Here is a 27,500-nt window from a genome sequence, read left to right as displayed (position 1 = left end):
CAACAGCTGAGGTGTTTGATGCTTTAACACTACCTGAAGAAATCTGCAGGCTCAGGTGGTCTTGATCTATTTTTCTCTCAAATCAGCCACCGTGATTGTTGCACAGACCTTTTTAAAGTGTCAGTTTCCTCACAGAGATCTCCTTCTACGGAATCGCGCATTTGTCGTGTCCTTGTTGAAATCACGTGATTTGGCAGATTTACAACTATAGACTCAAATCCCTCAACTCTTGCTCGAGTCCTTGGGGTCCACCCAGCTTCATCAGTTACTGGAGTCCAATAATCTACTCGAGCATCAACAATCTGGTTGAAGGACATCATTCAATCACCGAAAGTCTGAAAGTCCTGGATGGAGGAAAAAAGGCCCCCTTTGGCCCGTTTAACCTTGTTTATTGATCCACAAAGGTGTTTGATTCTGTGGATCGGGATCACCTATTTTAAAGTATGGGTGGTATAACCTCTGACCCACTGGTACAACATGGATGAGAGGATTCAAAGCGAGGGCTAGATTTGTTGGTCCGTTGATGTCTTCCTCACCACATTTATGCTGATGACACCGTTTCACACACCTCTGCATCCCGCAGACTGCTTTGATCTCTCTATAGCACACTGTCTTTGATGCTTAGTCCCAAGTGCTTAGAAAAGCAAAATTCTAATCTTCAATCATAATTCCGTGTCCACCCTGCCTTCATTTAATGGGACCACCTTAGAGGTAGTAGATACATACAAAAATCTGGGCTTGTGGCTGGACAGGAAGCTTCATTTCAACTGTAGTTAGCTTTTTGTACAGGTTCAAAATGGGATTTTCTTTTGTTGCCCATAAGTGTTACCCATAGCCACCAGTCTATTTTTAGCACAGCGTAACTTTGGAGACACTATAGCAATGCCGGTCCCTCCACCCCAGCCAGACTGGATCCCATTTCTCATGCTGCTCACGCTTGCTGCTGGATTTTCTTCCCTTAATTCTCAGGGTTACAGCACTGCTACTGTATCTCCTTACGAATAAGGCTGCAGGCGAGCCGCCTTCATACATCTGCTCAAACTTTACTGTTGTCCACATTACCCACAATCGTAGAGGCAACAGTTGGCTGCCTTTTAAGGTTCCCTTCCTGAGGACTGGGTTAGGGTTAGGGTTTGAGCCACGGTCGAGGAGAGACCTGCCAGGTTGGGGATTGGATCTCTCACATCTCTTTCTGGCTTTAATCCGATTCTCAGATCTCTTAGTCAGCATCTGCACCCGTGGTAGCTAGCCTTGAAATTGTGTTGCATATTTGGTGTCGCTTTCACCGCGCCACATATCTTCAGAATTGTGATCTCGCTCTTACTGCGTACGTTGAACACGACAGCCCTGGAAAAGAGGTTGTTAAAGCTCAACTAAAGTTAAATAAATAAATAAATAAATAAATAAATAAATAAATAAATAAATAATTAAATAATGAGATGTCGGGACACACACAGCTCAACAATTAGCAGAAATACATTGAAATGTCATTAGTGCTGCATGTCTGTTTTTCATGTAGAAATTTAATAATTAGTTGAGTTTCTCTGCTAATGTGTGAAATGATTTTTGGTGATGGTAAACCGATTAAAACGGTGATTTAGAATTTGTTTTTATGGCCCATCTAATTAAATAGAAACACATAAATGTGCTGTTCCAGTCAGATCTGTCATGAATTCTGCAGGCCTCTAATGTAGGCCATTTCACTAGATTAAAATAATTATTCCTCATCTTCTAGTGATTTAAAAATAGCCAAATTAATTTATTTTCTTCTTTAAAATAAAGAGTCGCTCATTTACAATAAATCTAATGGAATTATTTCGTCAGGTGAGGTTAATCTCCCCCAAAATGAAAATCTGCCTCAGCTTCTACAGGCCTGCTGCCATAAAATGACGTATATGAAGAAACAGACTCAGAATTCACTAGTTTTCGTTCACAACGATTCAGTCGGACACGTGACCGCCGACCCCCCGCTGCGGCATCTGTACGGGGATTATTTCTGACCTTTTACACTTTTATTGGTGGCACTAATCCTGTCAGGTCCATTCGTTTGGCCTGTCTGTGGCTCAATGAAGCCCCACTTCACCCGAACGGCTCCGGCCCACGTGTGCGGGCTCATCCGTGCGGGCGCTTCAGCCCCCTCAGCCCGCACGGAGACCCGGTCGGTGCGCGTGTGTCGTCGTTCTCGTGCGTGCAAACATGTTCCGCAATGGTGCAGTCAAGCCTGGAAGCCCCCCCCCGCACACACACACACACACACACACACACACACACACACACACACACACACCGAGAGGTATCGAATCCTTGGTCTAGCTTGGCCTATCAGCCCGCCACGCAATATAGTTCCTGCCGCTATAGAAGCCTTCCGGTGGTTTCTATGGTAACGCTATTTAGGATTTGCGTCTGGGCTGAACTACACATTGCGCGGAGGGATCTGTTTGTAGTGAGGTCTCCATCAATGGCATAAACTCCCGCGGTTAAAGGAAGCAACACTCCTGGAATGGAAAAGTTACTCCCGACAGGAAAAACGGCACTATTAAGAATAATATTACTCATAATAAATGATGATTTATTCCAATAATAACGTTTTCATCATGTTTTCGTTAATTCTACTGACATGTGCTGCTCATCAAAAGGTCCTTTTCTCTTTTCCAGGATTCCTGCACCTCTGCTCCAGGAATGCACGGAGAAATCTCGGGGATTTCCCATTTTCCGACATCACGTGAATGCACCGGAGGGGGGGTGGGCATGGGCCCTCTGGAATGTCAGAGCCCCTCCCCTCTGCGGGAATACCGTTCAAAAACACGTTGAATCTGGCGTCGGGGGTGGGGTAGTTGGGGTAGTTGGGGTAGTTGTGGGAGCGGAGAGAGGGCAGCAGAAAGCCCCCAGTCCAACCAGTAAATGGGGATGGAAGGAAAACCAGTGAGGAATGAGATGGATTATTCAATAATTCCCAAATATAGAGAGGAACTACAGGGACTACAAGACTGGGCCCTTCACGCCCTTATTATTATTATTATTATTATTATTATTATTGTTATTGTTGTTATTATTATTATTATTATTATTATTATTAGTAGTAGTAGTAGTAGTAGTAGTAGTAGTAGTAGTAGTGTTATTATTATTGCTATTATTATTATTATTATTATCAGTATTATTATGGTTGTTGTTATTAGTATTGTTATCATTATTGTTATTATTATATTACCACCGATCTTCTAACTACAAATATGTTTTGTGTTTCAACATCCTCTCAAAATAGGAATATTCATTCATTCATTCATCATCAGATGGAATGAATGAAAAGTGAATCCTGTTTTATAATAATAATACATAGTGATACTACTACTAATAATAATACACATAAAATAATAATAATAATAATAATATAGTAATACTAGTACCACTACTACAGATGATTATAATAACACTCGCAATAATAATGACAATGATAATTACAATAACAACAGCAACAACAACAACAGCAATAATAATAATAATAATAATAATAATAACAATAATAACAGCAATAATATTAATAACAGAAATAACAATAATAATAACAATAACAACAGCAGCAATAATAAGAATAATAAGAATAATTTTTTGAGGAGTAATTTATAATCTTTTTTAAAGAAAACTGACAGACAGATGGAGCCCTCTCATGGAGCCCTCTCATGGAGCTCCCTCATGGAGCCCCGTCATGGAGCCCTCTCATGGAGCCCTCTCATGGAGCCCTCTCATGGAGCCCTCTCATGGAGCTCCCTCATGGAGTTCCCTCATGGAGCCCTCTCATGGAGCCCTCTCATGGAGCTCCCTCATGGAGCCCTCTCATGGAGCCCCCTCATGGAGCCCCCTCATGCAGCTCCCTCATGGAGTTCCCTCATGGAGCCCCCTCATGGAGCCCTCTCATGGAGCCCTCTCATGGAGCCCTCTCATGGAGCCCCCTCATGGAGCCCCCTCATGGAGCCCTCTCATGGAGCCCTCTCATGGAGCCCTCTCATGGAGCTCCCTCATGGAGCCCCATCATGGAGCCCTCTCATGGAGCCCTCTCATGGAGCTCCCTCATGGAGCCCCGTCATGGAGCCCTCTCATGGAGCCCTCTCATGGAGCTCCCTCATGGAGCTCCCTCATGGAGCCCTCTCATGGAGCCCTCTCATGGAGCCCTCTCATGGAGCTCCCTCATGGAGCCCTCTCATGGAGCCCCCTCATGGAGCCCCCTCATGGAGCTCCCTCATGGAGTTCCCTCATGGAGCCCCCTCATGGAGCCCTCTCATGGAGCTCCCTCATGGAGTTCCCTCATGGAGCCCTCTCATGGAGCCCTCTCATGGAGCCCCCTCATGGAGCCCCCTCATGGAGTTCCCTCATGGAGCCCCCTCATGGAGCCCTCTCATGGAGCTCCCTCATGGAGTTCCCTCATGGAGCCCCCTCATGGAGCCCTCTCATGGAGCCCTCTCATGGAGCCCTCTCATGTAGCCCCCTCATGGAGCCCTCTCATGGGGGCCCTCTCATGGGGGCCCTCTCATGGAGCTCCCTCATGGAGCCCTCTCATGGAGCCCTCTCATGGAGCCCACTCATGGAGCCCTCTCATGGAGCTCCCTCATGGAGCCCTCTCATGGAGCTCCCTCATGGAGCCCTCTCATGTAGCCCCCTCATGGAGCCCTCTCATGGAGCCCTCTCATGGGGGCCCCTCATGGAGTTCCCTCATGGAGTTCCCTCATGTAGCCCCCTCATGGAGCCCTCTCATGGGGGCCCTCTCATGGGGGCCCTCTCATGGAGCTCCCTCATGGAGCTCCCTCATGGAGCCCTCTCATGGAGCCCACTCATGGAGCCCTCTCATGGAGCCCCCTCATGGAGCCCTCTCATGGAGCTCCCTCATGGAGCCCTCTCATGGGGGCCCCTCATGGAGTTCCCTCATGGAGTTCCCTCATGTAGCCCCCTCATGGAGCCCTCTCATGGAGCCCTCTCATGGAGCTCCCTCATGGAGCCCTCTCATGGAGCCCTTGGGTGCAAATACTTGCTAAAGTGTCCCACTAAATTCACCACACAGGGTTAAAGTTGTTTTTACTATATTTAGGGAGTAAATATTTGTGTGTTTTGCACGTGGCCCTTGAAGAACTGAAGGACAACAAGTCAGCACATCTGAGAGCAGCTTTATAAATGAAAACAGTTGGAATACTTCTACCATGAGGTGGTTTTGGGTGTTTCCGTGGTCGGGCCGCTCCAGACACCATCGCACGGTTGGAACGTTGCTTCCTGCCTGCAAATGAAGGCCTGGTGTCCAGGCTGCACGTGAGCCCGTGCACGTCAGCGGAGCCACGCCCCCATCGCCTCGGGTGACATCTGGCTCTCTGTGACGGCTGACACCCACCCGGAGGGGTCAAGGGTCAGCAGAGGGGCGGGGCTGAGAGCCAGCATGGAAGAGCCACAACAAGAAGGGCTGGACAGGAACCTTCGGGGTCCACGATGGTCCTGCTTCACCGGCCAGGCTGAAGGTTTGGCAGCAGGAGGAACACCCGCCTGGTATGAACGTAGCTCGTCCGGCATCTTCATCTTCATGGACCAGGAAGCAGCGCGCTGCCCAAAGCTTTGATTTGACCCCCGTTGTGGTTGAGACTGGTTCATTAAGAGGAGTGAAGCTGTCCAGGTCCAACCAGGAAACTCTTCCACGTGGGTCAGTAGATGGAGCATGTCCCCCCAGGACTGTGGACACCAGTGTGGACGCCATGGCCGCGGAACCTGCTACCGCTAACAGCCATCAGGCGGCGCTGCGCCCCCACCTTTGGTCCAATCAGAACGCCTTTGTGAGTCTATACAGGTGAGCAAAGACCGGCCTGGCCAGACATCACCAGGCTCACCTCCATCCTGGGACCCCCCCCCACACACACACACACACACACACACCTCGATACTACACACACACCTCGATACTACACACACACCTTATTATAAACATGTTATACACCTTGTACACAATACTGACTTCAGGGAATTGTTCCATAATGAAGATTGAATGGAGGTTCAACGTTGCGCAATGGTCAGTAAAAATTAACCGTCTACAGCATAAACAAACAGGTTTGGAACCATGGAAGAGCAGGCAGACAGGCAGGCAGACAGGCAGGCAGACAGACAGGCAGGCAGGCAGGCAGACAGGCAGGCAGACAGACAGGTAGACAGGCAGGCAGACAGACAGGTAGGCAGGCAGGCAGGCAGGCAGACAGGCAGGCAGACAGGCAGGCAGACAGACAGGCAGACAGGCAGGCAGACAGGCAGGCAGACAGACAGGCAGACAGGCAGGCAGACAGACAGGCAGGCAGACAGGCAGACAGACAGGCAGACAGACAGGCAGGCAGACAGACAGGCAGGCAGACAGACAGACAGGCAGGCAGGCAGACAGACAGGCAGGCAGGCAGGCAGGCAGGCAGACAGACAGGTAGGCAGGCAGGCAGGCAGACAGGCAGGCAGACAGGCAGGCAGGCAGACAGACAGGTAGGCAGGCAGACAGGCAGGCAGACAGACAGGTAGACAGGCAGGCAGGCAGACAGACAGGTAGGCAGACAGGCAGGCAGACAGGTAGGCAGGCAGACAGGCAGACAGGCAGGCAGGCAGACAGACAGGCAGGCAGGCAGGCAGACAGACAGGTAGGCAGGCAGACAGGCAGGCAGACAGACAGGTAGACAGGCAGACAGACAGGTAGACAGGCAGGCAGACAGACAGGTAGGCAGACAGGCAGGCAGACAGGTAGGCAGGCAGACAGGCAGACAGGCCGGCAGACAGACAGACAGGCAGACAGGTAGGCAGGCAGGCCGGCAGGCAGGCAGACAGGTAGACAGACAGACAGACAGACAGACAGACAGACAGACAGGCAGACAGACAGACAGACAGACAGACAGACAGACAGGCAGGCAGGCAGGCAGGCAGGCAGGCAGGCAGGCAGACAGACAGACAGACAGACAGGCAGGCAGGCAGGCAGGCAGGCAGACAGACAGACAGACAGACAGACAGACAGACAGGCAGGCAGACAGACAGGCAGGCAGGTAGGCAGGCAGGCAGGCAGGCAGGCAGAGAGACAGACAGACAGACAGGCAGGCAGACAGGCAGACAGACAGACAGACATCTTCTGTTCACTGATTCTGTATCTTCATCTTGGGTCCGTGTCAATAAAGGTTTCATATAAATATGTTTCCAAACATGTTTCCTATTTTGTGTTGACATGTTTGCTGACTTGAACACACAGGAACTGGGTGTCATCACGTGCTGCCTGAACACGGGTCACGTGCTTAAAGAACTCTGTTCCTCACACAAACTTTAAGATCAGCAGCTTTGCGGCACGGAGCTCAGATGTTCGGTGTGGGCGGAGCATCGACAGCCGTCAAGGCCAAATATGGGCAGCGTGCTTCCTGCGGCCCCGCGATCCCAGCGCGCCACCACCACTTACGCAGAGGCGCGCGCACGCAGCGCCACACGCATTCGCAGAATCCCACACGAACGCGCATTCCTCACATAGCATCTGCAGCACGTCATGGTAGACAGGTTTTTCCCTCCAAACCCCGAGGCAGGGTAAAGAAAGGGGGAGGGAGGGAGAGAGAGGGGGAGATGGGGGAGAGTGGACGGGTGAGAGGGGGGGGGGCGAGAACGGGTGAGGGGGGGAGAACGGGTGAGATGGGGGAGAGAACGGGTGAGAGAGGGGGGGAGAGAATGGGTGAGAGAGGGGGAAAGAGGACGGGTGAGAGGGGGAGAGAGAGAAAGGGTGAGAGAGAGGGAGAGAACGGGTGAGAGAGAGAGGACGGGTGAGAGAGAGAACGGGTGAGAGAGGGAGAGAGAACGGGTGAGATAGAGAGAACGGGTGAGGGAGGGAGAGAGGGAGAGAGGACGGGTGAGAGATGGAGAGAGAGAAGGGGTGAGAGAGGGAGAGAGAACGGGTGAGATAGAGAGAACGGGTGAGGGAGGGAGAGAGGGAGAGAGGACGGGTGAGAGAGGGAGAGAGGACGGGTGAGAGAGGGACAGAGGACGGGTGAGATAGAGAGAACGGGTGAGGGAGGGAGAGAGGGAGAGAGGACGGGTGAAAGAGAGAGGACGGGTGAGGGAGGGAGAGAGGGAGAGAGGACGGGTGAGAGAGAGAGGACGGGTGAGAGAGGGAGAGAGGACGGGTGAGGGAGGGAGAGAGGGAGAGAGGACGGGTGAGAGAGAGAGGGAAGTGAGCTCAGGGTTTTCTCTCTCCTCAACAATAAGTAGTCAGATGCGACTTTTAGGGACCGGAAAAAGCCTTTGCGCGTGCGTGCGTGTGTGTAAACCTTCTTGACGACAACAGCCGGACGGGGGGGGCAGAGGCGCGCGGGGGGGGGGGGGGGGGGGCAACAGAGGGGGGGCAACAGAGGGGGGGGGCGCCTCAGCTTCTATCGTCGTGAATGAGGAACTAGGTTGTTCTGGACTCCAACTTTGTGCTCAGAGGGAAGAAGAGGATGGTGTTAAAGTGACCAGTGTTTGGGTGGGCAGCATCCGCCCGGGGGGGTTAGAGGAGGGGGGGGGGGGTGAGTGGAGGGGGGGTGAGTGGAGGGGGGGGGGGGGGGGCTTTTCCGCTGGACAATGTCATTATTTCAGCTCCATCGGGCAGGAATGCCAGATTTCACAGGCCGCAGCGCTCCAATCAGCGGCCGCCTTTAACCTCTCCCAGCCCGGCTGTCCGGAGCCCCAAGCCCCCCAACACTGTTCAGAGAGCAGGGCGACCCGTGGACCACACACACACACACACACACACACACACACACACACACACACACATTTAAATACATACATACATATATACATATACCCGCTGGAGCTGGCTGTAATTTAAAGCGCAGTTATTTCAGGCGGTGACGGGTTGGGGTGCTCTTGCCCTGGGGGGGCTTCTCTGGGGCTTCTCTGGGGCTTCTCTGGGGCTTCTCGCGGGTGGAAAGCAGCCATAAAGTTGCGGCACATTAGAACAATGTGGCACCTCGAACGCGGGTAATGAGAAATTTGTGAATGGAAGAGAATTTGTGTTCATTGTTAAAATTAAACTATACGGTGACGTCAGCTGGGTGCGTGGCCAATCCCCGAGCTGATGAGATCCTCCCCCCACCAATGAGCGCGGCCGCAGGCGCAGACACGGACCAATGGCAGGCTGGCATGCAAATAAGGAATTTGTCTCGGCAAGAGCTGAATGTCAACTAGTCAAAGATGGAGTCCGGAGCTGGGAGGCCGTGAGGTTGCCAACTGAAGAAACACGGCTCCCCCCCCAGGAGCGACGCTCGCCGCGGCTCCAACGGACGTAGGCGGGGGCGGCGGATGGCGCCCACCAGGGCGTGTTCCTCCGGGCTGGAGTGACCAAGTTGGCTCGGCTGCACGGACCGGCCCTGCCTCTGCCAGGTACCGAGCCCCGCACACTCAGGGGAGCCCCGCAGCCGCCGCCGCCGCCGCCGCCGCTGCGGGGCGAAGGTGGCGCGAAGCCCCGCGCACAGACGTGCGTGTCGGTGGGTCTGGTTGAGTTTCCGCGAGCTCTTATTGATTTAAAAAAAAAATGTAAAGCGGCTATTGTGCGCGTGTGACAGACAGACGGACGGACGGACAGAGCGAGCGAGCGGGCGGGCGCGCGTACACGTGTCGGCTGGCTTGATGAGGCATTGATTGACAGGTGTGCGCTCAAATATTCCCGGCTGCATCAGCAGCGGGATCACGCAGGAAACGGGCACCGTCCAGGGGGGTCTGGCGGAGCGGCCCGCGGGTCCCAGCGCCCGCGCACATGACAGGAGCCCCGGCGGGGGCTCCAGGAGCCTTTAAACCAAGCAGCCCTCAGAATAAAGCTGCCTTTGACACGCGCTGCTGCAGCTTTCCCAAGAAAAGGGGAAACTGGCTGTTCCTGCTCGGCACATGTCCTTGGGCTTCAGGAGCCGAGGGTGAAGTTGTCCCGGGACCACTGGAATGTGTGTTTGGGCTTCAGTCTGCGCGGATATTTGCCAGCCACGCGTGAACGGGAACATGCCAGGACCGAAAAAGTCCTGCGTAAATCCATGAATTCAACCATGTCTGTGTGACTTTGCTGCTTGGCAAAGTTTGTCCGGAGTGATGCTCCGTGCGCGTGGCCCGCTGTTCTTTCTTTAAAAAAAAAGAAAAAGAAAAAGAGGAGAAAATGGAGTTTGGCTGATAGTAAAGGGACTAACAAGGGTTGCTGCCTCCTAAAGGAAGACGGTGTCACGTTGCCACAGTGGCCAAAGGGACAGGAATAGTAGGTATTAAATGAGGGTTTCTGGGATTGTATGGCGGAATGTGCTCTTTGCCCTATATATCTTCCCTCCACCCTCATTTCCTCCCAGCACAGTCCCGTAGCCTCCCCGTTAGCATGAAGCCACGGCCCACTGGCTCCCGTCTGAGCCTATGGATTCATGTGCACAAGTCAAATTGTTGCTGCTTTGTTGTCCCAGTGTCGGAAGTTAGCTTGCGTACGTTAGCATTTCTTATCCTGTTAGCAGAGATTACTAACTTTCCCGGAATACATTTTCCACCATATCAGCTCCTTTGTGTCGTGAACCTAAGAGGCCTTTTTGGTTGTTTCACGGTTGCTGGTTTGCATATAGCTCCCAGTGTGTGTGTGTGTGTGCGTGTGTGTGTCTCTGTGTGTGTGCGTGTGTGTGTGGAGCCCCTGCGTGTTTGCATAGTTCAGTAACATCGGAGCTGTCTGGCTTTTCTATAGAACATGAACGGATTTAAAGAGCAGCTTTGTTATCCAAAGCCCTTTTTCTGTTGTACTACTGTGAAATCAGATGAGCAGTGCAATATTAAAAGGGCATTGGCTGACAACCCCCCGACACACACACACACACACACACACACACACACACACCCCTCCTCTCCCTCCATCTTGTGCTTCCTCTACATTACCAGTGTTATCTCAACACTAGCGTAAATATAGGTAAGAGCCCACAAAGATCCAGATCTTAGCTCAGTGTGTGTGTGTGTGTGTGTGTGTGTGTGTGTGTGTGTGTGTGTGTGTCCCAGCCTGCCACAGACTAACGGTGTGTTTGCCAGTGTGCAGAGGTCAGCTGCTCTGACGATGTTGCACTACTGTACCGTGCACTAAAGCAGTGCAATAGTATTGTCATAGCATCGGACCTTCGCCCTGCAGCCGCCCGAGGAGCCGCTGCTCGGGGGAGGAAGACGGCCCGTGTAGACCCTGGTAGGGAGGAAGCCCCGCCCCTCCAGCCATATGCAAACATACGTCCTGTGTGTGTGTGTGTGTGTGTGTGTGTGTGTGCGCGTGTGTGTGTGTGTGTGTGTTTAGTGGACTTCTACTGCGTTGAATGATCCGATCTGGGGGGTTTATTGTTCTGACTGCTGGAATATTTGATCTTCCCCAGCAGCCCGTCAGAGACGGCGTGATGGGGCCTCGGACGCCACGCCTCCTTTCAAAAAAGGACATTTTGTTCAGCCAATGACGGCGTTGCCGTCACGCGTGGTTCACACGGTCACTCTCCCTGTGACGGAAATTTAAATTAAAATGGCAAAAATAAGCCTCAACGTATCGGTTTAAAATGAGTCCGATACGGCCAAAAATGGTTCTTTTTATTGTTTTATTTAAAAAAAAAAAAAAAGGTTAAATTTGTGTGAATCCACTTTAGATTATGTGAAACGGATCCTCCAAATATTTCTGTTTAAACGGGTCCGTTGGTCAAGCTTTAAACAATTTACTGATCCTCTTAAAGCTCAAATTAAGGAGACCTTTAGATTTTAAAGAAACCACGGCAGCTTTTTATTTATATTTGAGAACACACACACACGCACACACCGAGAGCCTGTGTGTGTGTGTGTGTGTGTGTGTGTGTGTGTGTGTGTGTGTGTGTGTGTGTGTGTGTGTCACCAAACAGTACCAACAGAAACCCAGGGAACAGCAATGAGCTAAACTAGAGGTTCTAAATAGTTCTAAATGTACAACTAAATATAAACAGACACAAACCTTAGTCAAATCAAGTGTTTGTGTGTGTGTGTGTGAGAGAGAGAGAGAGTGTGTGTGAGAGTGTGTGTGTGTGTCCCATCATCCATTCAGTCGGCAGTTGAACAATTTAAATGTGCAGGCTTGAAGAAGTCCCAAAATGGGAGGGGTGTGTGGTGTGTGTGTGTGTGGGGGGGGGGGGGGGGGTCAAGGCTCCTTGTGAGGAATGTGGAGGGCAGGGCTGCTCTGAGGGAGGGAGGTAGGGGGGGTTCATCCTTACTTCCTTTGCTCATTTTCTGTGTGTGTGTGTGTGTGTGTGAGCACCAAAGCAAACTCCTCATTCTACCAGCAATGTGGGGACCTTCCAGACCTGGTTTCCAGGAGCTGGTGGTGAATTCTTGCTGGGAATGTCCTCACAGAGGTGGACGTCCAGGGTTGGTCTCTGCTGGGAGGCCTGGGGCTGAGGATGAGGCTGTCTTTTATTTTTAAATGTCTGAAGTTCACGTGGAACAGCTGTGGAGAACCAGATGTGATGAGTGAAGCTCCGAGAAGTCTCAGATGTTGAGCGAGGAGCTGCACATTCCGGCGGTTCTGGAGCAGCCCGGTTGGTTTTGGAGCTGAAGACCACAGCTCCAGGTTTGGGGGGGCTCCGGTGGCTCTTTTCTCCTCTGTGGCTCCAGCTGCAGCTGTTCTGGGCCTCTGCTGGTGGATGTGGAGCCAGATGAGCTCCTCTGGGGGTCGCAGCAGGATCTCCATCAGACCAGTGAGGAGCCTGTTCTGGATGACCCGGCAGGGCCTCCTGGCGAGGACGTCCAGCCCCATCAGCAGGCTCACGCCATCTTCTATGGCCACAGGCGTAACACGCAGGTAATAACCGATACGCTTTTTCAGGGCTGATGACGATGCTGATTCTTCTTCGTTAGTGAAGCGACATCTTTGACCATAAAATGTGAACTTCTGTCCCAGTTGAGACCAGTAAGATGACCAGGAATCACACCTTTGTGGGAAACTCTTGGGATTAACGTGTTAGCGAAGGAGCAGCTTTTGCTCCCGGAGGAGTCGAGCAGAACGAAACGAAGCGTAAACGTAAAGCGTCTGTGTGTCGGTCGCTCTGGTGCAGGAAGAAGCTTTTGGTTCCTCACTGATTTGTCTCATTTCATGTTGTAAATGATGAACTAATTAAAGAAAAGTCCAACTAAACATGTTTGCTAATGCATTCAGATTCAAGAGTGGGCCGCTGGACCTCCTTTTAACATGAACAGGCTCCTCCCAACAGCAGGTGGCGCTGTATAGCCGACATATATATAGATATATATCTATATATATATACAGATATATATAGATCTATAGATATATAGATCTATAGATCTATATATATCTATAGATATATATAGATATAGATATATCTATATATATCTATAGATATATATAGATATAGATATATATCTATATATATATAGATATATATCTATATCTATATATCTATAGATATATATATCTATAGATATAGATCTATATCTATATATATATCTATAGATATAGATCTATATCTATATAGATATAGATATATATTAATATATATCTATATATATATCTATATATATAGATATATATATATATATAGATATATATCTATATATATATATATATATATATTAATATACATAATATAATGCAACAACACGACCCCGCATGAAAGAATAATGTTGGAAACGCTTCAAAATGTTTTGATGCTACGTTAGCTGTACACAAGAGGCTAACGTAATCATGCTAACCTTAGCAAGCTGATGTGTGTTGTTTGTTTACATTGTTTACATGTGCATCTCCATAGGTCAACACCCGCCGCTCGATTGCCATGAATAATTGATGCAACCTGAATTTCAGTCTAGAAACCAGTTTGCAGCCCCCCCCCCCCCCCCCAACTAGGTGGCCATTGGCTGGTTTCTTTGTGGTTCTTGGGCCAGTTCAGCGTAGAATCCGACCTTCCAGGGTTTGTTTTGAGTTTCTTCGATGCTAATGAGCTAATGTGCTGACTGATGAGCCGACCTCGTGGGGCCGTTTGGACCTTTTCAGGTGCTGCTGTTGTCGAATGTTGACGGTCAAACCGGTGGCGGCGGCGGCTGCTCCGGTGGGTTTGGTGCTTGACTTGTTTTTAACCGTAGAGGCGTTCAATCCACCCCTCAATGACTCTTTTATGGCTCTAAAAACCATCTTATTGTGGAGAAACGGCACAAAGAGCCGCTGCATCGCAGATGGGGGACGCCTGTAGTCCCGGTAAAAGACTCGACTGAATGGTCAGAGCAGGTCTCCTAGCTACAGCCGCGAGACGCGTAAAACCATCAATAATAACCTCATAAAGCTGCACTATCAATATTATTAATACCACTGGATTCGCTCTCTGACCATCCAATCAATCAGCGGGCCTGAATACGGAGGCGTTGCCGTGCACCGGTGTTGGAGGGCCTGCAGACGGGATGGTGAAGGCCTCCAGGCAGACGTCTCTAGCTTTAACCCTGCCCGGCAACCAACCATGGCTGAAATGTGATTGGTCAAAAGCTTTAATAGGAAATGACACGTCTGGAAGCATCAGAAAGGCTGTGAAGGGACGCGGAGAGACTGTTTTAGCCTAGTCCAGCAGAGAGGGCCTCGCAGGCCCGGACGGCCCACCAGCTTTGGCCCGTTGGACGTGTGACACAGAGGTTTGTTCTGGACTCTCATCTAAGGGAGCTCGGCTGTCGGGGGTTCCGCCGCCCCATTGCAGGTTGTCATCTGTGCACTGATTAAAGGTCCATAAAGCTCCGGTTGATGCTGGAGATGAGGCCTGATGCTCAGAACCATGTTGGAAGTGTTGGACACACTCTAAAATAATGAATATAATCAGCAGGACCTCCAAACTGTCTGCACGAGAGAACCTTGGAGCAGGTTCTGACGGGTCCGAGCCATCTGAAGATGGTGGAACTTCAGTGATGGCCACCCTGTTTGATGCTGCTTGGCCCTGCACCCATCACGGATCCCTCCGGAGGTGAGGGGTTGGGACTGGTGAGTCTGGCCAGTGCTGCTGCAGGTTGCCCGGTCCACCCTCACAGCAGGGGCGGTTCATGGGTTCACCAGTTTGGAGGTGGTGTCACGCCAAAATCTGCCCCCCTCCGGTGCTGGTGTTCAGTGGTGCTCTTCCCTGTGGCCTTACTGGTGAGACCCTATCAATGTTGCCTCTGCTTTCACATGTGTTCACTCAGTAGTGCAATATTGCTTATAGGGTCTTGCCTCTGAGGGCAGACCTTCCTCAGAGGGAGCGGCCAGGCCTCCTCCTGGACCTGCTCATGTCCCGATGATGCTCAACGGCTTGTCCATGTAGGACAGGGACATTCTGTGGGATCAATGATGAACTGTCTTTATTTGTCCTCATGACGTGAACAACAGCAGACAAATGTTGCAGAGTAGAAATCTCGGCCTGTGGTTCCTCCACCCTGAACTGCCAGGTTAGACCAGACCAGGTTAGACCAGACCAGGTTAGACCACACCAGGTTAGACCACACCAGGTTAGACTAGGTCAGGTTAGACCAGACCAGGTTAGACCACACCAGGTTAGACCAGGTCAGTGTAGACCAGATCAGGTTAGACCACACCAGGTTAGACCACACCAGGTTAGACCAGGTCAGTGTAGACCAGACCAGGTTAGACTAGGTCAGGTTAGACCACACCAGGTTAGACCACACCAGGTTAGACCAGACCAGGTTAGACCAGGTCAGTGTAGACCAGATCAGGTTAGACCACACCAGGTTAGACTAGGTCAGGTTAGACCACACCAGGTTAGACTAGGTCAGGTTAGACCAGACCAGGTTAGACCACACCAGGTTAGACCAGACCAGGTTAGACCAGGTCAGCGTAGACCACACCAGGTTAGACCAGACCAGGATAGAGCAGGTCAGGGTAGAGCAGATCAGGTTAGACCAGGTCAGGATAGAGCAGATCAGTTTATTACAGACCAGGGAAAAGCAGGTCAGGGTAGAGCAGGTCTCGGTAGAGCAGGTCTGGGTAGAACAGATCAGTTTACTACAGACCAGGTTAGACCAGACCAGGTTGGAGCAGATCAGTTTACTACAGACCAGGGTAGAGCAGATCAGGGTAGAGCAGGTCTGGGTAGAACAGATCAGTTTACTACAGACCAGGGTAGAGCAGATCAGGGTAGAGCAGATCAGGATAGAGCAGGTCAGGATAGAGCAGGTCAGGATAGAGCAGGTCAGTGTAGAGCAGGTCAGTGTAGAGCAGATCAGTTTACTACAGACCAGGTTAGACCAGACCAGGTTGGAGCAGATCAGTTTACTACAGACCAGGGTAGAGCAGACCAGGGTAGAGCAGGTCTGGGTAGAGCAGGTCAGTGTATAGCAGGTCTCGATAGAGCAGGTCTGGGTAGAACAGATCAGTTTACTACAGACCAGGTTAGACCAGACCAGGTTGGAGAAGATCAGTTTACTACAGACCAGGGTAGAGCAGGTCTGGGTAGAGCAGATCAGGGTAGAGCAGGTCAGGGTAGAGCAGGTCTGGGTAGAACAGATCAGTTTACTACAGACCAGGTTAGACCAGACCAGGTTGGAGAAGATCAGTTTACTACAGACCAGGGTAGAGCAGGTCTGGGTAGAGCAGGTCTGGGTAGAGCAGATCAGGGTAGAGCAGATCAGGGTAGAGCAGATCAGGGTAGAGCAGGTCAGGGTAGAGCAGGTCAGGGTAGAGCAGATCAGGGTAGAGCAGGTCAGGGTAGAGCAGATCAGGGTAGAGCAGGTCAGGGTAGAGCAGATCAGGGTAGAGCAGGTCAGGGTAGAGCAGGTCAGAGTAGAGCAGGTCAGGGTAGAGCAGGTCAGGGTAGAGCAGGTCTGGGTAGAACAGATCAGTTTACTACAGACCAGGTTAGACCAGACCAGGTTAGACCAGACCAGGTTGGAGCAGATCAGTTTACTACAGACCAGGTTAGACCAGGTCCGGCTGGAGCAGATGAGTACCACTGTGCTCCAGCTCAGAGGAACATCTTGGTGCTGCGTTTGGGCAGAGTCATCAGAGAAGGGCAGCAGTCGGGGCAGCCAGCCGGGTTCTTCTCTGCCCTCTGAAGGCTTTCGTACACAGTCATCTACCTGAACAGGTCCGACTGCTGTCTGGGGACGTCCGTCCAGTTCCATTTGTGTGGGCTGGATCGGAACCCTGATGGGTCCTGGTGTTGATTATTGGCTACCAATGACCGCTGAGCAGAGCGGTTCCGACTGCACCTCAGAGGGAAGCGGTGGTTCACCTGTGTGGGTCCTACCTGATGACCCGCTTTGTTCCAGGAACCTTCTCTGCCTGACACTCTTTCCCTGTTGCACTACTGTGGGAGCTGTGGCATTAAAGCAGTGCAATAATGAAAGGGCATCAGTCAGCTGAGGCCAGCTTCAGCCTCCCCACCTTCACTACCCTGCCTCTGAGCAAGGCAGCAGCCCAGGGCAACCTCCACCCCTCACGACAGCTTCTCACGGTCAGACTGATGATTTCAGAGAAAACGTGTCTTCACTTCCTGTTTGTACCCCTCTGCAATAAAAGCTCTTGGAAAGCCCAAGCTGTCGTCCTCCCTGTCTCCTTTCCTTCAGCAACTTAGCGTTAAAGTTCTTTAGACCCCCTGGTGTGAGGAAGGGGGGTCTCGCTTGTCCTGAACCCGTCGGATCCTAGATGGATCAAATAAATGCAGGTGTGTCGTGGAATGGAGCCGTTTCACCGTCGTGACGAATCTATCGGATATCTACACTCATTTACTTCCCCTGAGCTGGGACCAGAACCAGGAGCAGCCGGCAAACCTCCGCCCACCTCTGCATCCTAGGAGACCTTTGTGTGGGTCACTGGAAATACCGTCTCCACGACTTTAGACTCAAATTCAGATCTGATCTATTTCCATTCTATGATAGAGTTTTGACTCACCTCATCACCCCATCATCTATTATAGAATGTGAGTCAAAACTCACATTCTATAATAGATGGTATAGATGTGTTAGTTTTGACTCACGTTCTATAATAGATGGTATAGATGTGTTAGTTTTGACTCACGTTCTATAATAGATAGTATAGATGTGTTAGTTTTGACTCACATTCTATAATAGATAGTATAGATGTGTTAGTTTTGACTCACATTCTATAATAGATGGTATAGATGTGTTAGTTTTGACTCACATTCTATAATAGTATAGATGTTAGTTTTGACTCACATTCTATAATAGATAGTATAGATGTGTTAGTTTTGACTCACACTCTATAATAGATAGTATAGATGTGTTAGTTTAGCCTCACATTCTGTAATAGATGTTAGTTTAGCCTCACATTCTATAATAGATGTGTTAGTTTTGCCTCACATTCTATAATAGATGTGTTAGTTTTGCCTCACATTCTATAATAGACTGTTAGTTTTGCCTCACATTCTATAATAGACTGTTAGTTTTGCCTCACATTCTATAATAGACTGTTAGTTTTGCCTCACATTCTATAATAAATGTGTTAGTTTTGCCTCACATTCTATAATAAATGTGTTAGTTGTGCCTCACATTCTATAATAGATGTGTTAGTTTAGCCTCACATTCTATAATAGACTGTTAGTTGTGCCTCACATTCTATAATAGATGTGTTAGTTTTGCCTCACATTCTATAATAGATGTGTTAGTTTTGCCTCACATTCTATAATAGACTGTTAGTTTTGCCTCACATTCTATAATAGACTGTTAGTTTTGCCTCACATTCTATAATAGATGTGTTAGTTTTGCCTCACATTCTATAATAGATGTGTTAGTTTAGCCTCACATTCTATAATAGACTGTTAGTTTTGCCTCACATTCTATAATAGACTGTTAGTTGTGCCTCACATTCTATAATAGATGTGTTAGTTTTGCCTCACATTCTATAATAGACTGTTAGTTTTGCCTCACATTCTATAATAGATGTGTTAGTTTTGCCTCACATTCTATAATAGATGTGTTAGTTTAGCCTCACATTCTATAATAGACTGTTAGTTGTGCCTCACATTCTATAATAGATGTGTTAGTTTTGCCTCACATTCTATAATAGACTGTTAGTTTTGCCTCACATTCTATAATAGACTGTTAGTTTTGCCTCACATTCTATAATAGAGGTGTTAGTTTTGCCTCACATTCTATAATAAATGTGTTAGTTGTGCCTCACATTCTATAATAGACTGTTAGTTTTGCCTCACATTCTATAATAGACTGTTAGTTTTGCCTCACATTCTATAATAAATGTGTTAGTTGTGCCTCACATTCTATAATAGACTGTTAGTTTTGCCTCACATTCTATAATAGACTGTTAGTTTTGCCTCACATTCTATAATAAATGTGTTAGTTGTGCCTCACATTCTATAATAGAGCAGTGGGTGATCAAAGGCAATCAGACTCTTCTTCTGTTGTAACTGCTTCATTTAACCCAACACACCTGTAGACACCACAATCATCCACAGGTGTGCCACTGCACACCTCTGTCTGCGTCACCCCCCCCCAGTTGAGAGCCTCTTCTGACCACGTGATCACACCTGCGTCTGTGACCCGGAAGCAGGCGCCTCCTGTCGGTCCTGCTGGCTCGAGGCTGAGATGAAGCACGCGCTTGCGACGATGAGGAGGCTGATGGAGGCGGTGAGCTCCCCCTGCTGGACACAGAGCGAACTGCACCCCCTGGGTAGTTCATGACGTCAGCCCCTGTGACGTTACAGCTGAACAATAAGCGCTTGGGGCTTTAAGGATTACAGCAAAACATTTTCTAAGTTACAAATGTGGGCATAAATAACCTCCACAACAAAGCATGATGAGCTGAGGGCAAATAAAAGCTTAACATTGAAAGAAAATGCCTTTTAAAGAAACAGGCGACATTCTTGGTGAACGAGTCCCTGTAAAATCAGCTTGATGTAAAAAAAAACAAAACCTTTGGAAACAGGATTTCACATTTAATCGGACCTAATCAAGTGTTTTCCCCTCATTCGCTTCACTTTTAAATCCCTTTTTGAAATCATGGGGTGGCGTCCTGAGGGCAGTCTAGTTGTTTATTCAGTTTATTCTGACAGAAAGAGCCCCCCCCCACCCAAAAACAGTTTTAATTCCACACTGCATCAAGAACAACCTGCTTAATTAGACCGGCCCATTCAGTCACCACTGGGGCTGAGCCCCCCCGGCTGAGCAGGGATCTAACACAGGTTTTTCCTGACACCAGTGAAGAAGCTGCTCGTCTCAGACGAACCTCGGCGCTCCCCACTGAAGAATCCTTCACCTGTAACCAGTCCACCAGTCCACCAGGACCCCCCCCCCACCCCCGGCCACGGCCCTGAGTGGCGGTCAGAGCTCGTCGTGGCCCACTGGATCCTGGCTGGGCTGGATAAACACGCCCTCCATGGACCGCCACCAGTTGTGCTGGTTGGCCGACCTCATGCCGTGAATCTCCCGCTGGCCCCGGATGGGGTGGTTGTACTGCTCGCCCGTCACGCTCAGGTAGACGTCCGTGCCCACGTGTTTGAAGCGCACGGCCTCCTCGCGCTCCCAGTAGTCGCTGTCGCACTGGACGGTCCAAACGTCCAGGTCGTCACCCTCGCCGTTCTCTCCGAAGGCGCTGACCTCCTGTGGATGACACGGGGGGGGGGGGGCAGGATGGGGTCAGCACGGCCCGAAACACTTCCTGTCCAGCGCAGCGGACGGGCGACTGACCTGGTTGTTGGACAGCGGCGAGCTGAAGTGGTGTGTGTGGAGGTTCCGGCCGGTCTTCATGTGTGTGATGCGGATGGCCTGACCACACCTGATGGCCACGCCCCGCTGACACGGGCGCTCGGGCTTCCCACGGATCTGCCAGTAGCTGTTGGCATCGTCAGCGTTGTCCACCCCCGTTACAGACTGCTGTCCGCTGCCTACACACACACACGCACACGCACACACACACACACACACACACACACACACACACAGAGGCACACGCACACACACACACACACACGCGCGCACACACACACACGCACACACACACACACACACACATTAGAAATGGTAAGGTAAGCTATATTAGCTGTTAGCATGGCTGGAGTCCATATTTGTGTACTGGTGCCCAAACCCAGTGAGCCCGCCGGGTCAAGGCTCATCATTATGTGCTGGTACCAGGTCCGGTCAGGGCAACCCTTGCAATGATGACTTGTACGTGCAGGTACCGTTTAAGTTACACTACACATTTACAGGCCAACAGAGCCGAACCGTCTCATCCCTGTGTGTTAATTCATTCATTCATTCATTCATTTGGTTTCAGTCTGTTTCACAACATCAAGCACCAGAAATGATTCTGCAGGTGTGGTCCCAGGTTCTGACTCCAGACAGATGAAGGGATGCTTCCACAAGCGGTGACACTTAAATCCAGCGGTGCACACTGACCCAGGTCCGGTTCAGTCCGTTTAAAGCCCCGTGAACGTGTCAAGAGGGTGCTGGAGGGTTCCTACCTGAGCCGTATTTGACATCGTGGGAATGCAGCCGGACGTGGTGTTTGGTGTTGAGCAGCTTGACCAGAGAACCGCAGGTAACATAGCTGAGGTCCGAGTCTCTGGCCTCACAGTCCGAGCACAGAACCAGCAGAACCAGCACCGAGTTCAGCAGCATGCGGACAGCGCGACCCATCTCCATCTTTGAGTCTGTTCTCGGAACCGATGATCGGGGAACACAGACGGTATCGTTACTGGCGGTTTCAGCCAATCACAGCTTGACAAGTCCTAAGACGCGGAAGTCAATCTCGGCCTGCCATTGGTCGACGGGTAGTGTCAAACCCGGAAGAGGGAAATCTGAGCCGCGCGCGGCGCGAGCGTCGTGTTGTGGGCGGGCTGAACCAAAACTCCGGTTAAGCTGGAGAAAAGTCCTCCGAGTTTTAATTGGTTAACTAATCTTTGCTCAGGTGTAGTCATCACCTGGAACATTCATGTGAAATAGTCCACAAGAATAAATTCTTTGGTCGATTTTACGAGCATTAGTAATAACGAACCGTGAGGAGCCATTACAGTGGCAGATATTGAAGATGCTATTAAAGGCTAAAGCTCAACAAGGATCTGGGGGACCACAGTTTGACGTTTGATTTATTGAAATTAAATAAATTAAGATTTTTCTCACTGTTTACATCAAGTATATTAGCAGTAACAATGAAAGCTCCCTTCATTACTCTGATCTCTAAACCTCTAGAGGACTCTTTACTGCTAGATGGAGACCTGTTTCACTCCGTGATAACGAAGATTAACGGGTTGCTAAGTGCTTGACAAAAAAAAATAAAAATAAAAAATTAAACGGTAAGTTTTGCTGGGGCCTCTTGGAAATGGACATTTATTCTTAAAGATTTTATCTGGACCAATAAAGGTTAAATGACATCAATTAAAAGAATTCCCCACTCGTCATCGGCGGCCTATTTCCAGGAACGTCTGCGGTTCCGTCGGGCCGGTTCAAGGTAGCAACAACCATCAGGACAGACGTCGACTTTTGTGGGTCCCATCTAGTAAATAGTGATTATAATATTAATAGTGATTTAGACAGAGATAGGAGATGTTCTGGTGCGAATCAGGAGCTGTGCGGAATGTGAGAGCGGAGCCGACAGACGTCAGGTGACTGGGAACCATTGTAACGCCTTCGTCTGGATTCAGAGGAGGCCGTGAACGCACCGCGGAGCTGGTCAGACTGGCCAGGTGAGTTGTGATCTGGGACCAGTTCTGCCTCTGATGAAGCCTCCAGTTCCCAGACGAACCTGAACAGTGCTGCACGGCTCAAGGAACCACGTCCGTCGGGGCCCCAGAAGACGCGCAGAAGCCCGTGAAGGTAGTTTTACGGTCCACAGATCTCTTTCTCTCTCCACAATCAGCTCGTTTTCTGATGGTTTCAGCTCAGACTGGGTGGTTCCTGTCACCTCATTGCTGCTGCTGCTGCTGCTGGTTTTTAGTTTCAGTCTACAGTTGAGCAACATTGATTTCGGGTTGTTAACATTTAAATGGAGTGATACTGGTAACATTGGGAATGTGGAGGTCTTGTAGAGTGGGATGGCAACGAGGCGCCTCTCCCTGCAGCTTAAGAATTAAAATCATGGTAAATAGTCAGAAAGGCCACCTACTTCCTCAGGATAGTGGGGCGAGCTGCAGGTTTATCCCCACGACTGACGGGACCGTGTTGTTGAGGCACCGCCACACTGGTTTGTCTCACCGGTGAGGACTTCTGAGAAGATGCTGCTTTCTGAAAGGGTTAAAAAAGGAGCCTTTGGGTGAAAGAAAAGCTGAAAGTGAGCTTCCACCACTGTTCATTTCCAGTGTGGTGGTGTATAAAATGATCTACACCCCTGCTCATTATCTCAGCTCTAGATCAATTTCTCCGGAATATTTGGAGGAGACAGAACAGAAAGGCAGCTGAGAGTGTGAGGATGAATGAATTTCTATTAACTCTCATGAAACTCAAATGTTCCTCACAATGATGGACACGATTTACCACCTCAGCCATCTTGCTGTTGAGGAGCTTCATCCAAACCAACCAAGTCTGCTTCCACCATCCGGCTGATATTTGGAATCACCGTCTCGGTATCTTACTGCCCGTTTCTGAGAACTTGCTGTATTCTTTTTTCTAGATCTCCAACTTCCCCATCCACCATTGACTCTAAGAAGCGGGAGATCCAGAGCAGTGTCGAGGATGTCTTCAGGAGGGGTTAGTTCTGTCACCAGGTTCGATCGGGTGAGGGAATTTCCCCATTACGACCAGGTCCCTGTGGACTCTTTATCCCGCAACTGGGATGTTCCTCCACCGCCAGCACCCTTGCCTCTCACAGGGCCTGCTGTAAGCTTAGATCCTCTGCCCCCACCTCCTCTGCCCGTGCAGCCAGCAGTTGGACCCGAGGCCTTTTACCCTCCTATGGATGATGAGCCCATGGAAAAAGACTGTGATGCAATGGACATCAAACCCGTGCACCGTTTCATCCCCGACTCTGTCAAAAACTTTTTCCGTGGCAACAGTGGTAGTCGTGGTAGCAAGGGTCGGTCCGTTCCCTCTCCACCACCATCCCCCACTTCCTCATGCAGGAAGAGTTCCAATGGCCAAACTACAGAAGGGGTTCCCTGCTCTCCTCCCCACTCTGCCCCTCCATCTCCCTCTCTCCCTGGGTCCTATCGGGACCCGTATGGTGGCTCTGGGGGCAGCTATAACTCTGAGAAGGAACGCGACCAGCTGTTGCTGGGTGCTGAAGCCCTCGACTCGGCGTCTGCAGTGCCCACCACCCTCTCTGCACTCACCTACCAGGAGAGGGTGGAGGAGTATCACCAGCGCTATGCCTACATGAAGTCCTGGGCCGGCCTTCTGAGGATCCTGGGCTGCGTTGAGCTGCTGCTGGGAGCTGCTGTGTTTGCCTGTGTCTGTGCTTATGTTCACAAGGACAATGAGTGGTTCAACATGTATGGATACTCCCAGCCGCAGTTGTTCGGGGGACTTGGAGGACTTGGTGGAGGAGGCTACCACTACACGGGTCCCAAAACTCCTTTTGTCCTGGTGGTGGCAGGTCTTGCATGGATAGTAACGGTCATCCTGGTTGTTCTGGGCATGACCATATATTATCGAGCCATCCTTCTGGACTCTTCCTGGTGGCCACTTACAGAATGTTCCATCAACCTGGTGCTGGCAGTGCTTTATTTGGCAGCAGGGATTGTATATGTGAGGGACACCACTCGAGGTGGACTGTGCAACGTCCCCGTCTTCAACAACGGAATTAACGGTGCATTCTGTCGCACTGAAGCTGGCCAGACAGCAGCCATTGTCTTCATCTTCCTCACTATGGTGCTCTACTTCATCAGCTCCGGAGTGTGTTTGAAGCTGTGGAGACACGAAGCGTCCAGGATGAGGAGAGAAGGGCAGGAACATGAGGTCTGACACACACCTGCTTCAGCACATGCAATCCTTCAACTCTACCAATCACCTTGAGTTTGATGAGAACTCCTTTTGAGTTAATATCACATCTGGCTTTTCGCTGGGTACCAGCACACAAACACACCTGTAGGGACCTGTGGGACAGGACAGGTTACGTCCCATATCCTGTGGAATGCACCTGCGTAACAAGAGTCCAGCATATTGATCGAAACAGTTCTATCATGCCCCAAAAAGCCAGCGGCAGGAGAGGGATCATCTCTGGGTGATTCCAGTTCACATGGGGCTTGATTAAAGACGAGGTCCTATGGGGAGGAGTGAAGGGGTAAATAATGGCTGGGGGTCGCAACTGTCTCAAACTGGACCTTTATAGGAAGGTAGTTCAGTGGAAATCGTGAAAATGTTCAGGTTGGGGTTCTGGTTCTGTGGGGTTTAATTCAAATTTCTCTTTGGACTGTGAATGTCTCATGAATCTTTTCCCCTCTCCATGTATTTAGATGAAAACCACTGGGTCGTCTGTCCCCTTGTCCATCGTGAGTTTCTGGAATATTTCCAAGAATTCTGGCAGACATGACGTTTAGGAGTTGATCCAAACTACTGCTGTGACTGTTACTGTGTTGCAGCTGGGTCCATCATCCAGAACCTCCGAGGCCACTCCGCTCCCCACCATCCAGCCAGACATCATGGATACTCCCAACGCTGCTTCTCTGATCAAGATGGAGCCGGAGATCCTCAAAGGGCACATACCAGCCGGACACATCCCCAAACCTGTGGTCATAGCGGACTATGTAGCGTGAGTACCCCTAGAACCTTCACAGCAAACACCAGAACATAACAGAGGAACAGAGGCTAAATGAAGGAATCCGGAGCAGTAGAAGAAAATGGACATCCCATTTGACAATGTCCAACCAAGCAAGTGCTCAGCTGGATGTGGTTGTGTCTGTGCAGTGTGATGCGCCTGTGTCTCGCTCTGCCGGTGGCAGGAAAGCAACAGACAAAAAAGCTGTTGGGCTCTGTGTTGTTGTCATACATGTGGACAGCTGTGGGGACAGGTGGTCCAGGGGCCTGAGGTGAACCTAACCCTAACCCTAACACTGGGTTCTGAACCGGTCCTGCTCACAGCGCTGCTTCCCAGTCAGCTGGAGCTTCTACCACACACGTCCATGAGTGAGGCCCAGCTGGACGTGTCCCAGCCCGTCCACAGCTGCTGCTGTCTCCTGACAGTGTTGTCTGAGCCAGACAGACTCCCACTCCCTCCCGTTATCTAGACTGGAACACATGCTCCAGGTCAAGGGTCATCGTGAAGCCTTCTTTATTATTATCACATACTGTGAATGTAGCTTACCATTCGTTGTCACATGACCATTATTTATGGTCTCCGCGTCCCTGTGCCTCTGTGTCTCCTCGTTTCCGTGTCTTTGTGTCCCTGTATCTCTTTGTCTCTGTGTCCTCTTGTCTCTGTGTCCCTGTGTTTCTGTCTCCGTGTCTCTTTTTCCTCCTCTTCTGTGTCCCTGCATCTTCGTGTCCCTGCGTCTTCGTGTCCCTATGTCTCAGTGTCTCTGTGTCTTCGTGTCCATGTGTCTCCTTGTCCCTGTGTCTCTGTCTCCGTGTCTCTTTTTGTCCTCTCCTCTGTGTCCCTGCGTCTCCTTGTCCCTGCGTCTCCTTGTCCCTGCGTCTCCTTGTCCCTGTGTCTCAGTGTCTCTGTGTCTTCGTGTCCATGTGTCTCCTTGTCTCTGTGGCTCCGTGTCCCTGTGTCTCTGTCTCAGTGTCTCTTTTTCTCCTCTTCTCTGTGTCCCTGCATCTTTGTGTCCCTGCGTCTTCGTGTCCCTATGTCTCAGTGTCTCCTTGTCTCTGTGTCTTCGTGTCCATGTGTCTCCTTGTCTCTGTGGCTCCGTGTCCCTGTGTCTCTGTCTCAGTGTCTCTTTTTGTCCTCTCCTCTGTGTCCCTGCATCTTCGTGTCCCTGCATCTTCGTGTCCCTGTGTCTCCTTGTCCCTGTGTCTCTGTCTCCGTGTCTCTTTTTGTCCTCTCCTCTGTGTCCCTGCGTCTCCTTGTCCCTGCGTCTCCTTGTCCCTGTGTCCCTGTCTACAACACATTACAACACTGCCAGATGAGCCACTGTTGGATACCTGTGGTCCAGCCTGTAATCATGAGCAGCCTGGAACTAAACTTATTGCTCTTGTTGTGCTGGGGAGGGTCGCGGCTGTGCACCAGTGCAGCCAGGAGCGCCCTGAGCAGCCCAAACCGTGCACGTGCACGTGCACATGCAGAGCACTGCAAAGGCTGCTGGCTCCATCTGGGCTGCATGTACCCATCATATGTTCAGCCTCTCTGTGTATGCTGTCATGGACGTCCTTCCGTGGCTCCACAGGAAATACCCCAGCATCCACACGGAGGAGGAACGGGACCAGTACAGGGCCGTGTTCAACGACCAGTACGCAGAGTACCTGGAGCTGCACGCCGAGGTCCAGGCCATGGCCCGGAGGTTCCAGGAGATGGATGAAATGATCCACAACCTCCCCTCCCGGCCCTCCAGCCAACTGGTACGATCTGACACACACACACACACACACACACACACACACACACACACACACACACACACACACACACACACACACACACGTGTGATGGATCCATGCCC

At 50.4% G+C, this 27,500-nt stretch overlaps 3 protein-coding genes and 1 long non-coding RNA gene across 4 annotated transcripts in view; 3 read left to right on the top strand and 1 right to left on the bottom strand.

Annotated features, from left to right (window-relative positions):
- The first annotated feature begins 12,218 nt into the window (after positions 1 to 12,218).
- LOC115247564 (uncharacterized) lies at positions 12,219 to 13,147 on the top strand. The gene is made up of 2 exons (XR_003886609.1): positions 12,219 to 12,814; positions 12,914 to 13,147. It is a non-coding gene; the product is annotated as an uncharacterized lncRNA (long non-coding RNA).
- A 1,898-nt stretch (positions 13,148 to 15,045) lies between these two features.
- LOC115247511 (ribosome-binding protein 1-like) lies at positions 15,046 to 17,282 on the top strand. Its single transcript, XM_029829502.1, has 4 exons — positions 15,046 to 15,136; positions 15,368 to 15,961; positions 16,352 to 16,687; positions 17,266 to 17,282. The coding sequence occupies exons 1-4, from the start codon at positions 15,046 to 15,048 to the stop codon at positions 17,280 to 17,282; spliced, it is 1,038 nt and encodes a 345-aa protein (XP_029685362.1).
- A 2,086-nt stretch (positions 17,283 to 19,368) lies between these two features.
- On the bottom strand, positions 19,369 to 21,678 carry LOC115247556 (stromal cell-derived factor 2-like protein 1). Its single transcript, XM_029829655.1, has 3 exons — positions 21,432 to 21,678; positions 20,659 to 20,855; positions 19,369 to 20,571 (listed from the first exon to the last, which is right to left on the bottom strand). The coding sequence occupies exons 1-3, from the start codon at positions 21,610 to 21,612 to the stop codon at positions 20,293 to 20,295; spliced, it is 657 nt and encodes a 218-aa protein (XP_029685515.1). The 5' UTR covers positions 21,613 to 21,678; the 3' UTR covers positions 19,369 to 20,292.
- Positions 21,679 to 21,778: 100 nt separating this feature from the next.
- LOC101071077 (MARVEL domain-containing protein 2-like) overlaps positions 21,779 to 27,500 on the top strand; it is a 6,779-nt gene continuing 1,057 nt past the window's right edge. Inside the window, exons 1-5 of the mRNA XM_029829618.1 lie at positions 21,779 to 22,782; positions 23,576 to 24,858; positions 25,356 to 25,391; positions 25,482 to 25,651; positions 27,228 to 27,399. Of these exons, the coding sequence (XP_029685478.1) occupies positions 23,638 to 24,858; positions 25,356 to 25,391; positions 25,482 to 25,651; positions 27,228 to 27,399 (1,599 nt within the window). The 5' untranslated portion in view covers positions 21,779 to 22,782; positions 23,576 to 23,637. The remainder of the gene's footprint in view (positions 22,783 to 23,575; positions 24,859 to 25,355; positions 25,392 to 25,481; positions 25,652 to 27,227; positions 27,400 to 27,500) is intronic.

The sequence above is a fragment of the Takifugu rubripes genome, chromosome 21 (genome assembly GCF_901000725.2).
Source record: "Takifugu rubripes chromosome 21, fTakRub1.2, whole genome shotgun sequence".
Lineage (NCBI taxonomy): Eukaryota > Metazoa > Chordata > Actinopteri > Tetraodontiformes > Tetraodontidae > Takifugu > Takifugu rubripes.
This window is presented reverse-complemented; position numbering and strand designations above follow the sequence as displayed.